Below are 14928 nucleotides of genomic sequence, written 5' to 3' on the forward strand. Positions count from 1 at the left end.
AGAAAACGCATGATGCTTAAACAGTAAGTGGTAAAGCTTTGTAATGAATCATGCTTTTCTGAGCTGTAAATACTAAGATCAGATCTGACCTGCCTTATTTTCATACCCTTGAAAAGAGAATATTTTTTCCCCCCTTATCCCTTACTTAACACTATGTAAGGATTAAAGATGAAACACAATTTATTTACAGTGTCATGTGATTTATAGTTCACTCACAAACATGTCACTGTAAATATGTGAAAGCAGAAGCAGTATAGAAGATGCACAAAGTGGTAAGAGACCAAAATGGATGCTTTGTGAGAATACTGATTGATCACCGATGACATATACATCATTTGTCTAGCACCTGTGAGGTTTTTAACAAATCAAAGTATCTTTTAGTCCTTTGTGACAGATGGCATGCGGTGTATTTTCCATTCTTAAAGATAATTAAGCCCTATAGTAAGTCTACCCACATGGTGAAGGAGCTCAGTATCCTCGCTGACAGTTTTTTCCATGTGTAAGGTTAATATAATGTCACATGTGATTAACACTTTCCCTGCAGCTATTTTGTCATGAGATTTCATGAGCTGAAGAGGATTTAGAGAGCGGAAGGATGAGTAGTGAAAAGGAGCGTTAACACCTGTCAACATCATATTTTTCCTCAGAACTCACACTAAAATTCATAATCACCTTTGACTAGTAAAGAATATTTATTATACATTTCGCATGTTATGTAAGGAACAAAACACGTGCTGTTGTAGGAAAATTAAATGGAGTTACTGTCACCACCACAAAGTTCATTATTTTCTTATAAAAGCATGTCCCAGAGTGTTTTGTTTCACTCATTATATATTATAAATTATGGTTATTTTCCATCATTTGTATTACATAAAGCATAACATAGTGCTTTCTATCGGTTTTTAGCTACATTTAATGTTGTGGAACATCTGGGAAATAGTTAGTTCCTGTTATCACGTATGTTATAGCAACTATCAAAAGACTTTTCCCTCAGCAGCCTTGCTTTTTTCTCTCTCTCTGCAATAAAAAATACAGCTTTTCTATTACAGAGAAACCAGAAGGCATGGTAGAAAATTAACTGACTGTTACAAAGTGCTGACACTGAAGACTCCTCCCATAAACGTTATATAAATTTCTCCTTATAGAAAACTTCACCATATCAATATTTATTATTTTTTTTTAAAAATGGCTAAATTGCACATTTTTAATCTGTTTATTATTATTATTAATTAATTTCATGATTGTATAGTCTTAGATTATGTGGAGTGTCTGCTATACATCCTTGAGTCCGTTGTTACTATAGAAATGATAACTTATTAGATGCCGTTATTGCTAGGGTTGTTCTTATAGAATATTAATCAGCATCTTCTAACCAATCAGTTGTAAGAATTCAAATGACATTTCATTTGTCTTTTTGAATTGTTATTCTTTTCACAGTTTAGTGCGTGATCACCCACTCATTCTTGATTATTCTTTCATAACTATTTTGAAGCATAATTATATATGCAGGAGAATTCATGCGCATTATGTATAATTCAGAGGCTAATTGCAACATTACACCAGTTTTAGATGAATTAAATCCAGATGTGAGTGTGATCCAGCATTGAGAGGGTTAATTCTTAGGGTTCAGGGTGGCCTTCTTACTCTTGCGCATCTGCCAGTGGATGGTGATGGCAGGGTGGGGCGGTGGAGTAGAGTGTCAGAACCAGTTTAAATGTTTTCTTTTGCCGTTGGTGTTCCCTCCCCCTGAGAGAGTATGTGTGTGCAGTGTGACTCAGGGTCAGGTAACAGAAAGCTCACTTCCTCTGAGAGCCTGGAAGAGACAGCAGGATGGGCAGTGTGTGCCTGGGCTGAGGATGGACAAGAGAGTGTGTGTAATCCAGACTGACTTTCACCAGTACAGACCTCTGACTGGAATCCACAATAAACATCTGGCTCAGGTAAGACTCTGCAGCTGCTGCTCTTAATTGCTAATATGCTTCAGGTTAGAGTGGGATGAGTTACTGTACCGGACACATATTAAGCCAAGATCGGGTTACACATGATTGTCTGCTGAATAGACTTTTCACAACACAAGGTTCAGTCTATCTGGCGATCCAGGCCTGTTTGTTTGATCAAAAGTAATGCACCTGTGAAGGTCTTCTACACACACATATACACACACACTTACTCTGTCCCATTTAGCATTTTCCCTCAGTTCAGGATTTCAGTTCAGCAAATTTGCATTTGTGCAAAAAACCCCAAAATTCCCTGAGTGCTTACTTGGAAAGTGTGCTGTCTGGACTAACACAGGCTTAGTGTCAGTCTCTCTCTCTCTCTCTCTCTCTCTCTCTCTCTCTCTCTCTCTCTCTCTCTCTCTCTCTCTGTCTCTCTCTCTCTCTCTCACACACACACACACACACACACATGCTTCTCAAGGAATGCAAATATTTCAGTGCAGGTCAGTAATCACAAAAAAAATATGGGGGGGGGGGGGGGGGGGGGGGGGGGTCTTCTGTTGATTACCCAGTCTTAAGATTTGGGTAAATACTAATTTTATTTTTTTTTTTAACTTGCACTTGAGACTTTGTCAGCCTCTAGCAGACATGCAGTCGTGACCTGTGTTACTCATACTATTAGCACTGCTTCCTAAATAGTTCTGATGTTTTGATGGACCTGTAGGTATTTGCTTTGCCACTGATGGAGAGTGTCGTCTGAGATTGCTTTGTATGTTACATACACAGGAGAGGAGAGTAACTTAACTACATTAACTTTAACTCTGGTGGACTGATAAGCTCATTAAAAAACGTGCGCACTTTAATAATTCAGTTTTGGGACCCAGTCAAAATAAAGCAGTTTCCTGACAAGCACTAAATGCTTAGCAGCAACATCTGAGACAGTGGAGATAGATGAGCATCTCTTGGATATGTCTTGGCTCATGTTCCAAAGTAGGGCTGTGCAGGGAGTTCCTCAGGGGCAGGAGCTCAAATGTATCCATCACTACTGAGTAATTCCAATATAACAATTACTAATAATAAGGTACAAAATGTTATCATTATCACTCTGGTAGACACTGTAAACAGACTGTGTGGTCACAATTATGAATATGGGACTACTGATATAAACTTTTTTTTTTATTTTTTTTTTTTTTACAATGAGCAGAATAATTACAACAAAAAGTAAAAAAAAAAAAAAAATACTGGAGAGATGAATCTAACAGGATCTTTAAAGTATCTTAAAAGCATTTTCAGGTGAATATAATAAGCCACGGACTGTCACTATACCACTGCTTCTGGAAAGAGCGCCCCATTTCATTTTTAAGGAATTTAATATCAGGTCAGCATGATCCTTTTTTGGTGGCAATCTTAATATATCCTAGATTAGACTTGATGTCATGTTTCTGTGCTAGACCTGGATCTGTTGTATGTTTACATTGTAAAAATATTAAAAATCAAATTCGGTGATGCTTTCTACATCAGTCTGGGTATCTGGTGCTTTCTTTTCAACTTCTTGTCTCAGATCACATTCAGCATATTCTCTCTCCCTCCTCAACATGCATCTTGCCTTTACTCCCTTTATAACAGATCAAATAAAAAGGTTGTTTGCAGACCCGTGACTGGAAATGTAACAAACTTTGTGTAGTAGGTTACTTACCAACACATCCCCCGTCGAACCATTTGAACTCTGCCGATGATAAGCATACAGAAATGCTGCTAATATTGTTAGCAAGCATACTCGCGGTGTCAGATTGCTGGTCCGTCAGTCAATTACGAAGCAGGATGCAACGCATAGCAACACATTATGGCAATGATGTCTCAGAGAATCTGACGGTGGATACCGTGGCAAATAAACAGGGGAATTTTCAGACCTCTGAGTGAATCGTTACTATGTACATGTTGTCATATTAATTATAATTCAAATGCATTTTGGTTTATTGACCACAATATTATTGATGATAATTGTTGAGAGGAGCACCTTTGATTAAAAAAAGGACAAGGCATCTCTTGCATCAATAAAGGTTAATGACTCCACTATCTGAAAGACATGGCGTAAAAATGGCATCCATGGAAGCGTGGTGAGGAGAAAACCACTGCGAACCCAGAAAAACATTAAGGGTCGTCTGAATTTTGCCAAAACACACCTTGATGATCCTCAAACCTTTTGGGAGAATGTTCTGTGGATTGATGAGTCGAAAGTGGAACTGTTTGGAAGACAATCTACATCTGGCGTAAATCAAACACAGAATTCCACAAAAAGAACATCATACCTGCAGTCAAGCATGGTGCTGGAAGTGTGATGGTGTGGGGATGCTTTGCTGCTTCAGGGCCTGGGCAGCTTGCAATAATTAAGAGAAACATGAATTCTGCTCTCTACCAGAAAATCCTAAAGGAGAACCAGTCCTAAAGGAGAATGTCCGGTCTTCAGGCCTTAAATTGAAACTCAATCACAACTGGATTATGCAGCAAGACAATGATCCAAAGCATAGGAGTAAGTCCTAGTCCTAGAAGTAAGTGAAAGACTGATCTCCAGTTATCAGAAGCGTTTGCTTGCAGTTATTGCTGCTAAAGGTGGTACATCCAGATTTTAAGTTTAAGGGGGAAATTCACATTAATGATAGGTGTTGGATAACTTTTTTTTTTTTGCTTCAGTAAAAAAAACAAACAAACAAAAAAAAAACTGTATTGTGTGTTTACTCAGGTTACTTTGTTTTATCTTGTATTTGAAGATCTAAAACTATTTAGTCTGAGATATACACAAAAACAGAAGAAATCAGGAAGGGGGAAAACACGTTTTCACAGCACTGTAGAGCTATACTTTCTGCTCAGATTCAGTCATATGCTGCAAAACTGATAGGACGGCGCTTCACAGTACAGATGGATAATGTGAAAGCACCCCAAGGGCTTCTTAAGGCAAAGAAATTGTATGTTCTTATATGTCCAATGACCTCATCCCATTTGAGCATGCATTTCACTTACTGAAGACAAAACTGAAGGCAGAAAGACCCACAAAAATGCCTGGCAAAGCATCTCAAGGGAGAAAACTCAGCATTGGTGATGTCAAGGGTTCCAGACATCAGGAAGTCATTAACAGCGAAGGATTTGCATCCAAGTACTAAAAATAATCCTAATATTTACGATTGTTAGTTTGCCCAATTACTTTTGAGCTTGTGAAAATGGAGGGACTCCATTTATAAAAAAATTTCTGTAATTCCTAAATGTTTAATGCAATATTTTTTGTTCAACCCTTGGAATTAAAGCTGAAAGTCCACACTTCAATCACATCTTGATTGGGTCATTTTGAATCCATTGTGTTGGTGTACAGAGGCGAACATTATGAAAATTGTGTCACTGTCCAAATACTTATGGAGCTGACTGTTTATAAAGTGTAGCACATATTTCTATATGTCTGTAAAACACGGTCATATAGCAATCCACTGATATTTATGTAATGGCCCAAAGTAAAGTTTGTTTATGTAGCAACCCACATTAATTTTGGATTATTGCATCTAAACTCCAGACCCATCAGACAGTCAACACACATTATATAGATTGTCATCAAACCTAAATACCACTATTACGATTTTCATATGTACTGTTAGTTGTGCCAAGTAATCAAGTCAAGGGGAAAACGTCGAAAAACAAGATGCAGTAATTTTACAACCGTGACTTCAATTTCAAAACAACCCCTGACATTCACTCTGTGTGGAAATCAGACTTAGCTGGCAAGGTTTCAGACTCACTGCATTGACCACCTTAAACTACGTAGCTCCTTACACAACGTGATCCTTGCAGGAGCAAGGCATGCAGTTTTTCTTGCTGTTTTGGTGAATATATATTTATGGTTTCTAAAAGTTGAGGCGTCAAACTATGTAATAGGCAGAAAAATCCCATTTTGGCCAGATTCTTCAGCATTTTTTGGCTGAATTCAGCCACAGTGACATCTGACATGACCCCATTGCAACTCACATAGCATGAGTGTAACTGCATTTTAAAAAGGCCCACAGTATTAGAAATGTGCAAACAGCTCATAACTAAAGTACTAAGATGTGTTACAGATATCTGTGGCACTGAAATATAATAAACTGCCCAATTTCAGTTTATTAGCAGGCCAAGAGCAATGTTTTATAAATTACTAAAGTACTCATAAATATTTGTGGAGAATGGCTTGCTCAGCTGTTCATTAGCTTGGGACTGCAGCCTGGCCTCCATGTCTCCATGTCACCTCCACTGACTGGGAATGCAACATAGGGGAATAAATTTATTTGGAAAACGTCTGCTCGTGATCTGGGCTCAGCACAATCGAGTGTGAAAGCAGGAATGTGTGACGTCTGTTCGCCAAAGGGACGATCATACCTAAAAATTCTGTTATTTCCTCAAAAGATCTCACGGAACTCACAAATCGCGTAATTAATAGTAGGCTTGTGTGAAAACATTTGATTTGATACATCCTCCCGAATCAAGTCAAGGCATGAACATTTTTGCAACACAGAATGTCTCATTCACAAAGGCCCAAGGCAGAGACATTGTAACCAGTGTTGAGGTTTGGAATGAGCATTCTTATATATAAAAAAAAATTGTGCTGACTGTGAAGAGAGGTTTGGAGTTTCAGAGGAGATTAAATAACACCCTGTAAAAATGTTGGGTTTGTAGAATTTAACGTGCAAGCATTAGTGTCAGCCAATACACAGCAGTCAGTCTAGATGTGACATTTTAATTACAACAGAGTGTGTAATTTTTTGCTTAAAAAGTACAGACATGCCATCTTTTTAGAAGGCACAGACACACATCCTTCAGTCTACATTTTGTTAATGCAAGGGCTCACGCCCAGCTTTCCCTGGATTGGCTCCAAATCCACAGCAGCCCTGACCAGGATTAAGCTTACTGAAGATGAATAAATGAAAGAAAACGGCTGGTTAAAAGCCTGGCACCTGTGGGCATAAAGGATCCTATTTTCTTTTGTACTTCATCGTGTACAAATTATTCAACTCTTCTTTATGTGGTGAATTTTGAAGTGTTAATATCAAGAGTGGTCTGAATATCAGATATTTTCCAGTCACAAAGATAACCTGGCTCAAGCTGCAACAGGTTTCCCCTCCTGTCATTTGCAAGCTGTAATAAATGACTTGGAATGAGCCTTTGGAAATTAGTACACCACTTTTTCAGTGCAACTAAACTACACTTTATATCTCTTTGTTGGTTAACCAGAATTGCTTGTTGATTCTCGTATAGATAAGAGAATATACTACAAAAGACCGATTGACACTGCAAGAAAAAGTCATGTCACTTGAGCGTGCATGCATGCATGAAGGTCTCAGGGATAAACGGTCAACAAAAACGTTCCATAAAATTGATACATGATGTGCTAACATTATTGCGGCTTCACTATTGTCGCCATATGGTTATTCTTTGGACGGAGCTTGTGGAAAATTAGTCAATCGACTCTCCGCTTGAAGAACAGTTGGACTGATTTACACTACAATTTTTCTATTTGTTATTTTTGGACTGAAGAACTTGGTAATAACGAAAGAGTGGATACTGCATGCTTTTAAAGTCTAGTATAACACTCATTTGCAGTTTTCCTCTGTGAGAAAACTATGTGAAGGCCAGAGAAAGTAGAATCGGCTTTACTGATATCGTTCTAATATTCTTATGTCTACACGCTAACCGTTTCATTAAAGAGCGATGCTTATAAAGTTACATGACATTCCTATAAGCCCATTCTGACAACTGACATGAACATGCAAAAAAAAATTTTTTTTAAACGTAAAAATCTAAACAAAGCTTACTCTATGAGGCATTGGCTGACATGACGACTGCCTTAGGCTGTCAACTTGACGCAACACTTGAGTGAAGTGACAGATCTTTGTTGACATAGGATTGCGTTATGACACTTTGGGCGCTGATTTACACTTGAACACTGTGACGACTGGACGTGTAGCTGTGTGAACATCTGGTATGTCAGAGGCATGTAATCGTGATGATTTTACATGTCAAACATCCAAATCAAACTCTTTCTAAGGTCAGAAACAATGCAAGACTATCATTATGGTGTCATTCAAAAGTATTTTAAAATGAGGAATGATAATTACCTGTAGTAGGTGTCTTTCATCTGGAATGTAGTATACTTTAAAAAAATAATTTAAGGGATATAATTGGACACTACATGCACCTTCCCAGGTAAAAGATACATACTAAAGGTACAAAAGATGTATCCTTGAAAAAGAAAATTACTGTTTGGTACCATTATTCCTGAGAGTGTATGGCAATGGCATGGCACTGTAAGAACAGAGTAATATCTTTAGCTCTTAATTTAATTCCTAATGTTAAGATATTTCCATAATACTTCAATGATAGTTGTGCATTGTCTCTGACCTTAGAGAGAATTTGATTTTGATGTTTGACATGTCACGTCATCACCATTATATGACTCCGACTTACCAAATGTTCACAGTTGTCATGAGGTATACCGTATGACATCCTGGAAGGTGTTATAAGACAGATGTTATGTCAGCCTGCTGTCAAGATCTGTCACCTGCTTCAGATTTAATGTCAGCTTAACATCAAGCTTGACGCAAGCATGACAACTGATGGCAACAGGAATTTATTTTTTTTTAAATGTAAAGCTGATGCTGTTTGACAGATATAAGCTGATGTTCCATTGATATGTTCACCTTTCTAGATGTTGCAGTCTTAGGGTAGCATGCTACCTTCCCCATTTAGCTCGGTAGAGTTATTATTGCAACTAGTGGTGATAAATGGGAACTGCAACAAGTGTTAACAAAGGCCAGTTGGGACAGGAATCATGCTGCCCCATGCTTGCTCTATGAATATTGTAAGTGCAGGAGATGCAGCAGACAGGGCAGTTAATGCCAGGGATGCCAGGGTCATGATTTTTTTAAATACCAAATTGGGCTAGTTTAAAAATACTCCATGGTTGTCAAGATCTTGTTTGTATAGCAAATAATATGAAAAAAAGTAATATATTTCTGCAAAGAAAGGCAACGTTTAAGTGTAGACAGTGTCTCTATAATCTACAGAATCATTTCTATTGTATGATACTGTGTCCTTCAAAGATTGGGAGAGGAAGGAAAGGGATCATGGAGTGAATACTATCCATATATTAGAAATGCATGTGCAGCACAGTGACCTTGTTTCCCACACACAAATAAAGAAAAGACCTGCTCAAAATGAGCCGCTAGACTGTATACTAGATGACTGTATACTGTTGAGTCTCAACAGCCTAGTACGGGGTTACTCTAAAATTTCCCTATATTGTAGCCTATAGCATAAGTCAAACGTGATAGCCTCCATTGTTTGATGCTTTGTCGTTATTAATGTCCTTTTTCCCCACCCAAATATATGGTCACGAGCTGCTGCTGGAAAAAAAACTTTATAAATGTCTTAGATGTCATGTAGGCCTTATATAGGTGTCATGAACACCATTTTTATGTTATCCCTCTAAAGTCATTGTTTATTATGCAGTTATTCATGTTAAAGTATATTATTCAGTAGCTACTATGAATGATTGCACAAGTGCAGTGAAACTAAAAGGAAAGGTCTGAAGCGGCTAGACATGAGCCACACCAGTGAGTGAAAATGAAAAAGGAAAAAGACAGTTTAATTCTCCTGTGGTTAAATAGACTATCCCATCATTTGTCACATGAACTACTGTATAGTGCTGTATGTCAGAATGTATCACAACCAAGCTAAGGTGAAATATCAGCTGAAAAATTGCTCTGAATTGCACTGTGTAATACTTTAACTGAGTGGATGAAGGATTATTCTTCTGTAGTTATCCAGAGTCCTTCAAGAATGCCAGAGATATGTTTCTCTTTCCATATTATACATATTATGTGTCATTATGAGTAATACCAGATTACTTTAACAGCTGTCCTTATACCTGTGCACGACTAATGGATGTTTATTATATCTTTCTGCTCGTTTTTTCCCACTAAAGCTTAGCGAAGAATGAACAGTGGAGTGGGTCGTGGTGGTATTTGATCCAGGGGAGTTATTGTAGCGTAAGAGTATCAGTGGAAGAAATTTGGAATTGTTCTGAATTGGGCCAAGAGGCCCCAGAAGCAGGAGGGTGGGGAGGAGGTGGGAGTGGAGGGTTAGTCCAGAGTGAACGTGAAAGCGACTGAGTGTGAGTAGTGAGCAGAAGTGGAGCAGGTTAATCCAGTGCAGCAGTGTCAACAGGCAGAGATGAGGGAGAGAGAGGAGCTGAAGAAAGCCATCGAGCAGAGCGACAGGCTGCTGTCTCGCGTCCGCCAACTGGAGGAGGAGAACGCCGGACTCAGCAAGGAAAAGAATGACACTTTCGTTAAGATGCGTGCTGTAAGTCGACCGGGAATCTACCTGTAAGATTGTTGGTTATTTAGGGTGCAGTCACTTACACACATGTTAAAGTTTGAAGAGTTTTGTTTTTAATGTACCAAACAGCTGGTGTATTCTAATTACTCTTCCATTTGGTAGAAAAATAGCTACATTTAGAAAAAGTGTGTTAGTAATGACAGAACTTAGCTTTGTATCTTCACGTACAGGAAACTGTGTAGTCTGAAAGTGGTAGCTCTCGCTGAAAGCCACAGTCCCTCCTGTTGAGCTGTGGAGTGATGATAAGTGGGTAGCAGAGCTCACTGTTGAATTATTGCTCTTGCCTTGCCTCATTGGGCTAAAATATGGCAGGCATGGATGGCCAGAGACATCTGCATGGGGAAAGGAGGCACACTGTGCATTGAAATTGCAGGTATTCTTTGGAATGGAATGGCTCAGCACTGAGTTCTGCTAATATGGCTGATTATTTTCGCTGCTGATTGCATTAGCAGATCCTCGAGATTTACTTATAGTCTCCTTTCCATCCACCACTTTATGCTAATTTTGGCAGGGCTTGTATTACTGCGACTCCAGCTGGCTTTCTTTGTTAATTTCTTTGCACTCTTATGTTATTTTAGATTTTTAAAGATAAAATTGATAGCAAGCGGCATTGGAACTAAAATAGATTGGCATGTACTAGATTTCATTTCACTTGTTTACGTGTAACTGAAATATGAATACGAACCAAGATATACTCATCATCTACTGTAAATATTCCAGCCTATAAAGCCATGTGGAGAAGAGTTTTCCCCGAAATAACTTTTCCCCTCAAGTTTACTGCACCTTTTATTGACAGTCATTTGATTTGATATGAAACTGCAGGTGTTTGCTGAGTTCTCCTTCTGCAGTGTAAATATGTGATTGATCGGTAGAGTCTAATGTATATTTGTATAATTTTTATAAAGATTTAAAACATTTAATGGTTGGATACAAATGGATGCAGTTACTTGGTGATGCAGAATGAAGGACACGTTTAATGTGTGAAATATTTTTCAAGTATTTTGCCCATCTTTACTGGATGATGATCAGCAGGTGCTTCATGTTTGCCCATGCTGGAACATTGTGGTTGGTCAGTGGTTAACAAGTCACATCTAAATCATATTTTAGGACTCCTGCAAAGCATCTGACCCAATGTCTAATACCGTTGGCCGATTTTAATATTTTCCAGTGTGCTCGGAAAAAGTCCTGTGCTTCCCAGTTTTCTTTTGCCTTTGTTCTCTATTATGCTTTCAGCTGTTTCTGTGGGCTTTTTCAGTTGTTTCCTGGAGAAAGATCATCATTCCATAAATAATAGGATCAGTGCCTAGTGTGTAGGCAGCCATGCTTCATTAACTCCTTGCCAGGCCGATGCAGTGTGCTGGAGAAGAAAGATGATTGGATTGTTGTCTGCACATAAAAGTAAAAATTTGCATCAGGTTCCATAGTACTCTTTATTGGCCATAGCACTTTAGCATTCTATGAATAATATGAAATTTATACAGTAGCACTGTTGAATTCTTGAATCTGTTCAGTCAGAAGGTGATTCATTTTCTGTTACAGCAAAGCAAATCACAGTTTTATATTAATGCTCTTATAGGATATTGTTTTTATAATAACAACTTACACAGGGACTTGTATAATGGACACACCACATAAACTTGTTAAAAACAAGTCGATGTGGGGAATTTTTCCTGTGAGAAGACATTTCTTAAGCATTTTTGGAAGGAGTCTCCGATGTCAGAACTTCTTGGTTACATGACAGGCTGCAAAGCTATATTGTTTTATCTCTTTATCTTCAAGAGAGAGGACAAAAGAGGGGGGGGAAATATTAATAGCTGTTATAATGTAAGTGATAACAGGAACTAACTTTGTGTCAGTGCCACATCACACCACCTGGCAGTTGATTATTTTCCTAGGACAGCATGCCCTGTCATGTTGTATTCTTTGCATAAATTATTTAAGTGAAAATAGCAACGTATACTAATTGCACCCTGTAGGTAGGTCCCCCACTATGACACAGTTATAATACAGTGCCCTCCACTAATATTGGCACCCTTGGTAAATATGTTCTCCCCGTGCTGCGGGGGTTTCCTCCGGGTACTCCGGTTTCCTCCCTCAGTCCAAAGACATGCATGGTAGGCTGATTGGCGTGTCTAAAGTGTCCGTAGAGTATGAATGGATGTGTGAGTGTGTATGTGAGTGTGCCCTGTGATGGATTGGCACCCTATCCAGGGTGTACCCCGCCTTGTGCCCGATGCTCCCTGGGATAGGCTCCAGGTTCCCCCGTGACCCTGAAGGAAGGATAAGCGGTATAGAAGATGGATGGATGATATTTGATGGAGTCCATGATGCCATGTATCCTAAAAAAATGTCTATGTCCTCTGTTGTTGTTCTTGTTGAAGAGTTCCAATACGTACACAGATATGTACAGTACCAAAAAGTAACCCATTTTACTGAATCATCAATTTACACGCATCAGTATACAATTAAATCTTTACCACCGAGCTTGACATTTACATGCATTTATTTTATCTCTGTATTTAAAATATAATAAATTAAACTGTTGCCAATGTCAGTTGAATATTGTAAGGCACTGAAACTGGCCCAGCTTCTTTAATGGACTTTTTTATAAAGTGCAGCAAAAGCTCTTTTTTGTTAATCCTCCAATAATTGTGAATCAAATGTGAAACAGTTTTCCAGGAACATCCAGATGCCCTATTTAAGCATGTGGAAAAACTTTAAAGTCTGGGCTAGCTTTAGAGTTTCTGCGGCCTAGGGCACAATTTCTGAATAAAACCCACCTCCTGGTTCAGTCAGAGGGAGAGAAGTGAGATATACAAAGCGTGTCTCCTGTGTTCTTCTACAGTGGTGTTTTCATTAGACTGTAAAATGTTATTGAGCAATTACTTATGTCTGATTAAACCGATTAAAATCGAGCTAAAACTATAAAACCTCCACGTACCATTTTCACTGTTTTTATGATCATGCCATCTTCTTAAAGCAGGTTAATTGAAAATAAATAAGGGTAGTACTAATATAAAGCACTACCACTTACGATTACCTTTCATACCCATCTGTCCACATTTGTAATATGTACAGTACAACATTTGTTTAATCAGTGACAGATGGGATGTGAATAGCTCCAATTTTCAATACAGTCTACAATGTACAGTATGCATAAAGATCAAAGTGTTAATTTTTTTTATTAGAAAGTTTATAAAAGCGTTCCCCCCCCCCCCCCACATTTGTTTTCATTTGTAGCGATTATGCATTGAATAAAACACAACAGGGTGTGCTGTTAAAGGAAAATAGTCCATGGTGGGATGGCGTGATGTTTTACCAGCCTGATGCTGATTAATTTCCAATTACAGCACATCCCGATGTGTTTTATTCCTTTAATACTACAGCAAATTGATTGATTGATTGATTGATTAAAAAACAGCTGCATACATTTATCTGATTATAGTTACATTTAATGATGTAGAACATCCACAGGAAAAGTTAGTTTCTGTTATCACTTACTTCATAGCACTCACTGCCTCTCCAGCCTCTCTTTTCTTCCATTTTCTTTCTTGAAGTAATTAAGACAAAAACAAAGCAGCAAAGCAGCAGAAATCCCCTGAAGTCCTCTGAAGACTTCACCATGGTAAACTTCCTGACTGTTACAAAGCACTGACATTGGAGACTCCTTCCATAAATGTTAAATAAACCTTTCCTTACAGAAAACGGCACCAGATCAATGATTATACAGTACATCTTTATATAAATAATAAATAATAAATATTAGCACTTTTTCTTAGAAGTATTTATTAATAGGCTTAATTTAAGTGGATCATCTGCTATACAAGTCTCCGTCGATTAATTGCTGCTGTAGAAACTGTAATGTATTAGAACTAGTGCATTACTATAAACCTGTAATTTTAATGACACTAACATTTCACTCTTTGTGTTTGCTATATTGGATCTATTTTGCATGATAATCCCTATGAAATAAGTTTTTCATTGGACAATGGAGATATTTACTTTGCATGCTGGAGGTGTGAAAGTCCAGCATGGGAAAATAATAATTTCAGCAATGACTTGATTTCAACATGGGGTGAATGACCTTTATGTCACTCACAAGAAAGAGTATTAAGGCACCTCAGAAGACATGCAGGACATTATGTGGTCCTCGTGATCAAAAGTTAAAAAGTAAGCCGCGGATCTAACACCACCACAAACTTCTTGTCTTTGATTCTCAGAACCATTTTAAGGCTTCGATAATTGCTTTCACTCAAAAAGTGGAATAGGAGATTGTATGAAGTATTGTATTGTCCTATTTCACCCTTTAGCCCTCACTAGTTGACTCTAGGTCTAATATCACCTATTGCTAATGGTTGTTCCTCAATAGCATATGTGACACTATGTCTGTCCTTGTTAAAATAGTACAATTATTTACCAAAAGATTTCCCTATGTATTTTATGTGAATGGTGAATGGATTTGAGTGTACCAGACTATATTAAACTGCTTTTTCCAAATAGAACACGTACATAACATTTGCCATGTTCAATCTGCGAAGGAATGCTACATGGATGGAAAGCTACAACATACAGTACA

The 14928-nt window shown here is 38.0% G+C and overlaps 1 protein-coding gene across 2 annotated transcripts in view; it reads left to right on the forward strand.

Moving 5' to 3' along the window:
- The first annotated feature begins 1655 nt into the window (after positions 1-1655).
- LOC108274022 (myosin-16) overlaps positions 1656-14928 on the forward strand; it is a 46743-nt gene continuing 33470 nt past the window's right edge. Inside the window, exon 1 of one of the 2 annotated variants that reach the window (XM_017483794.3) lies at positions 1656-1940. In XM_017483794.3, the coding sequence (XP_017339283.1) occupies positions 1665-1940 (276 nt within the window). In that variant the 5' untranslated portion in view covers positions 1656-1664. Of the gene's footprint in view, positions 1941-10133; positions 10317-14928 lie in introns of those variants that run through there. The other variant, XM_047159470.2, reaches the window with a different exon arrangement.

Source organism: Ictalurus punctatus, chromosome 13 (assembly GCF_001660625.3).
Source record: "Ictalurus punctatus breed USDA103 chromosome 13, Coco_2.0, whole genome shotgun sequence".
Classification (NCBI taxonomy): Eukaryota; Metazoa; Chordata; class Actinopteri; order Siluriformes; family Ictaluridae; genus Ictalurus; species Ictalurus punctatus.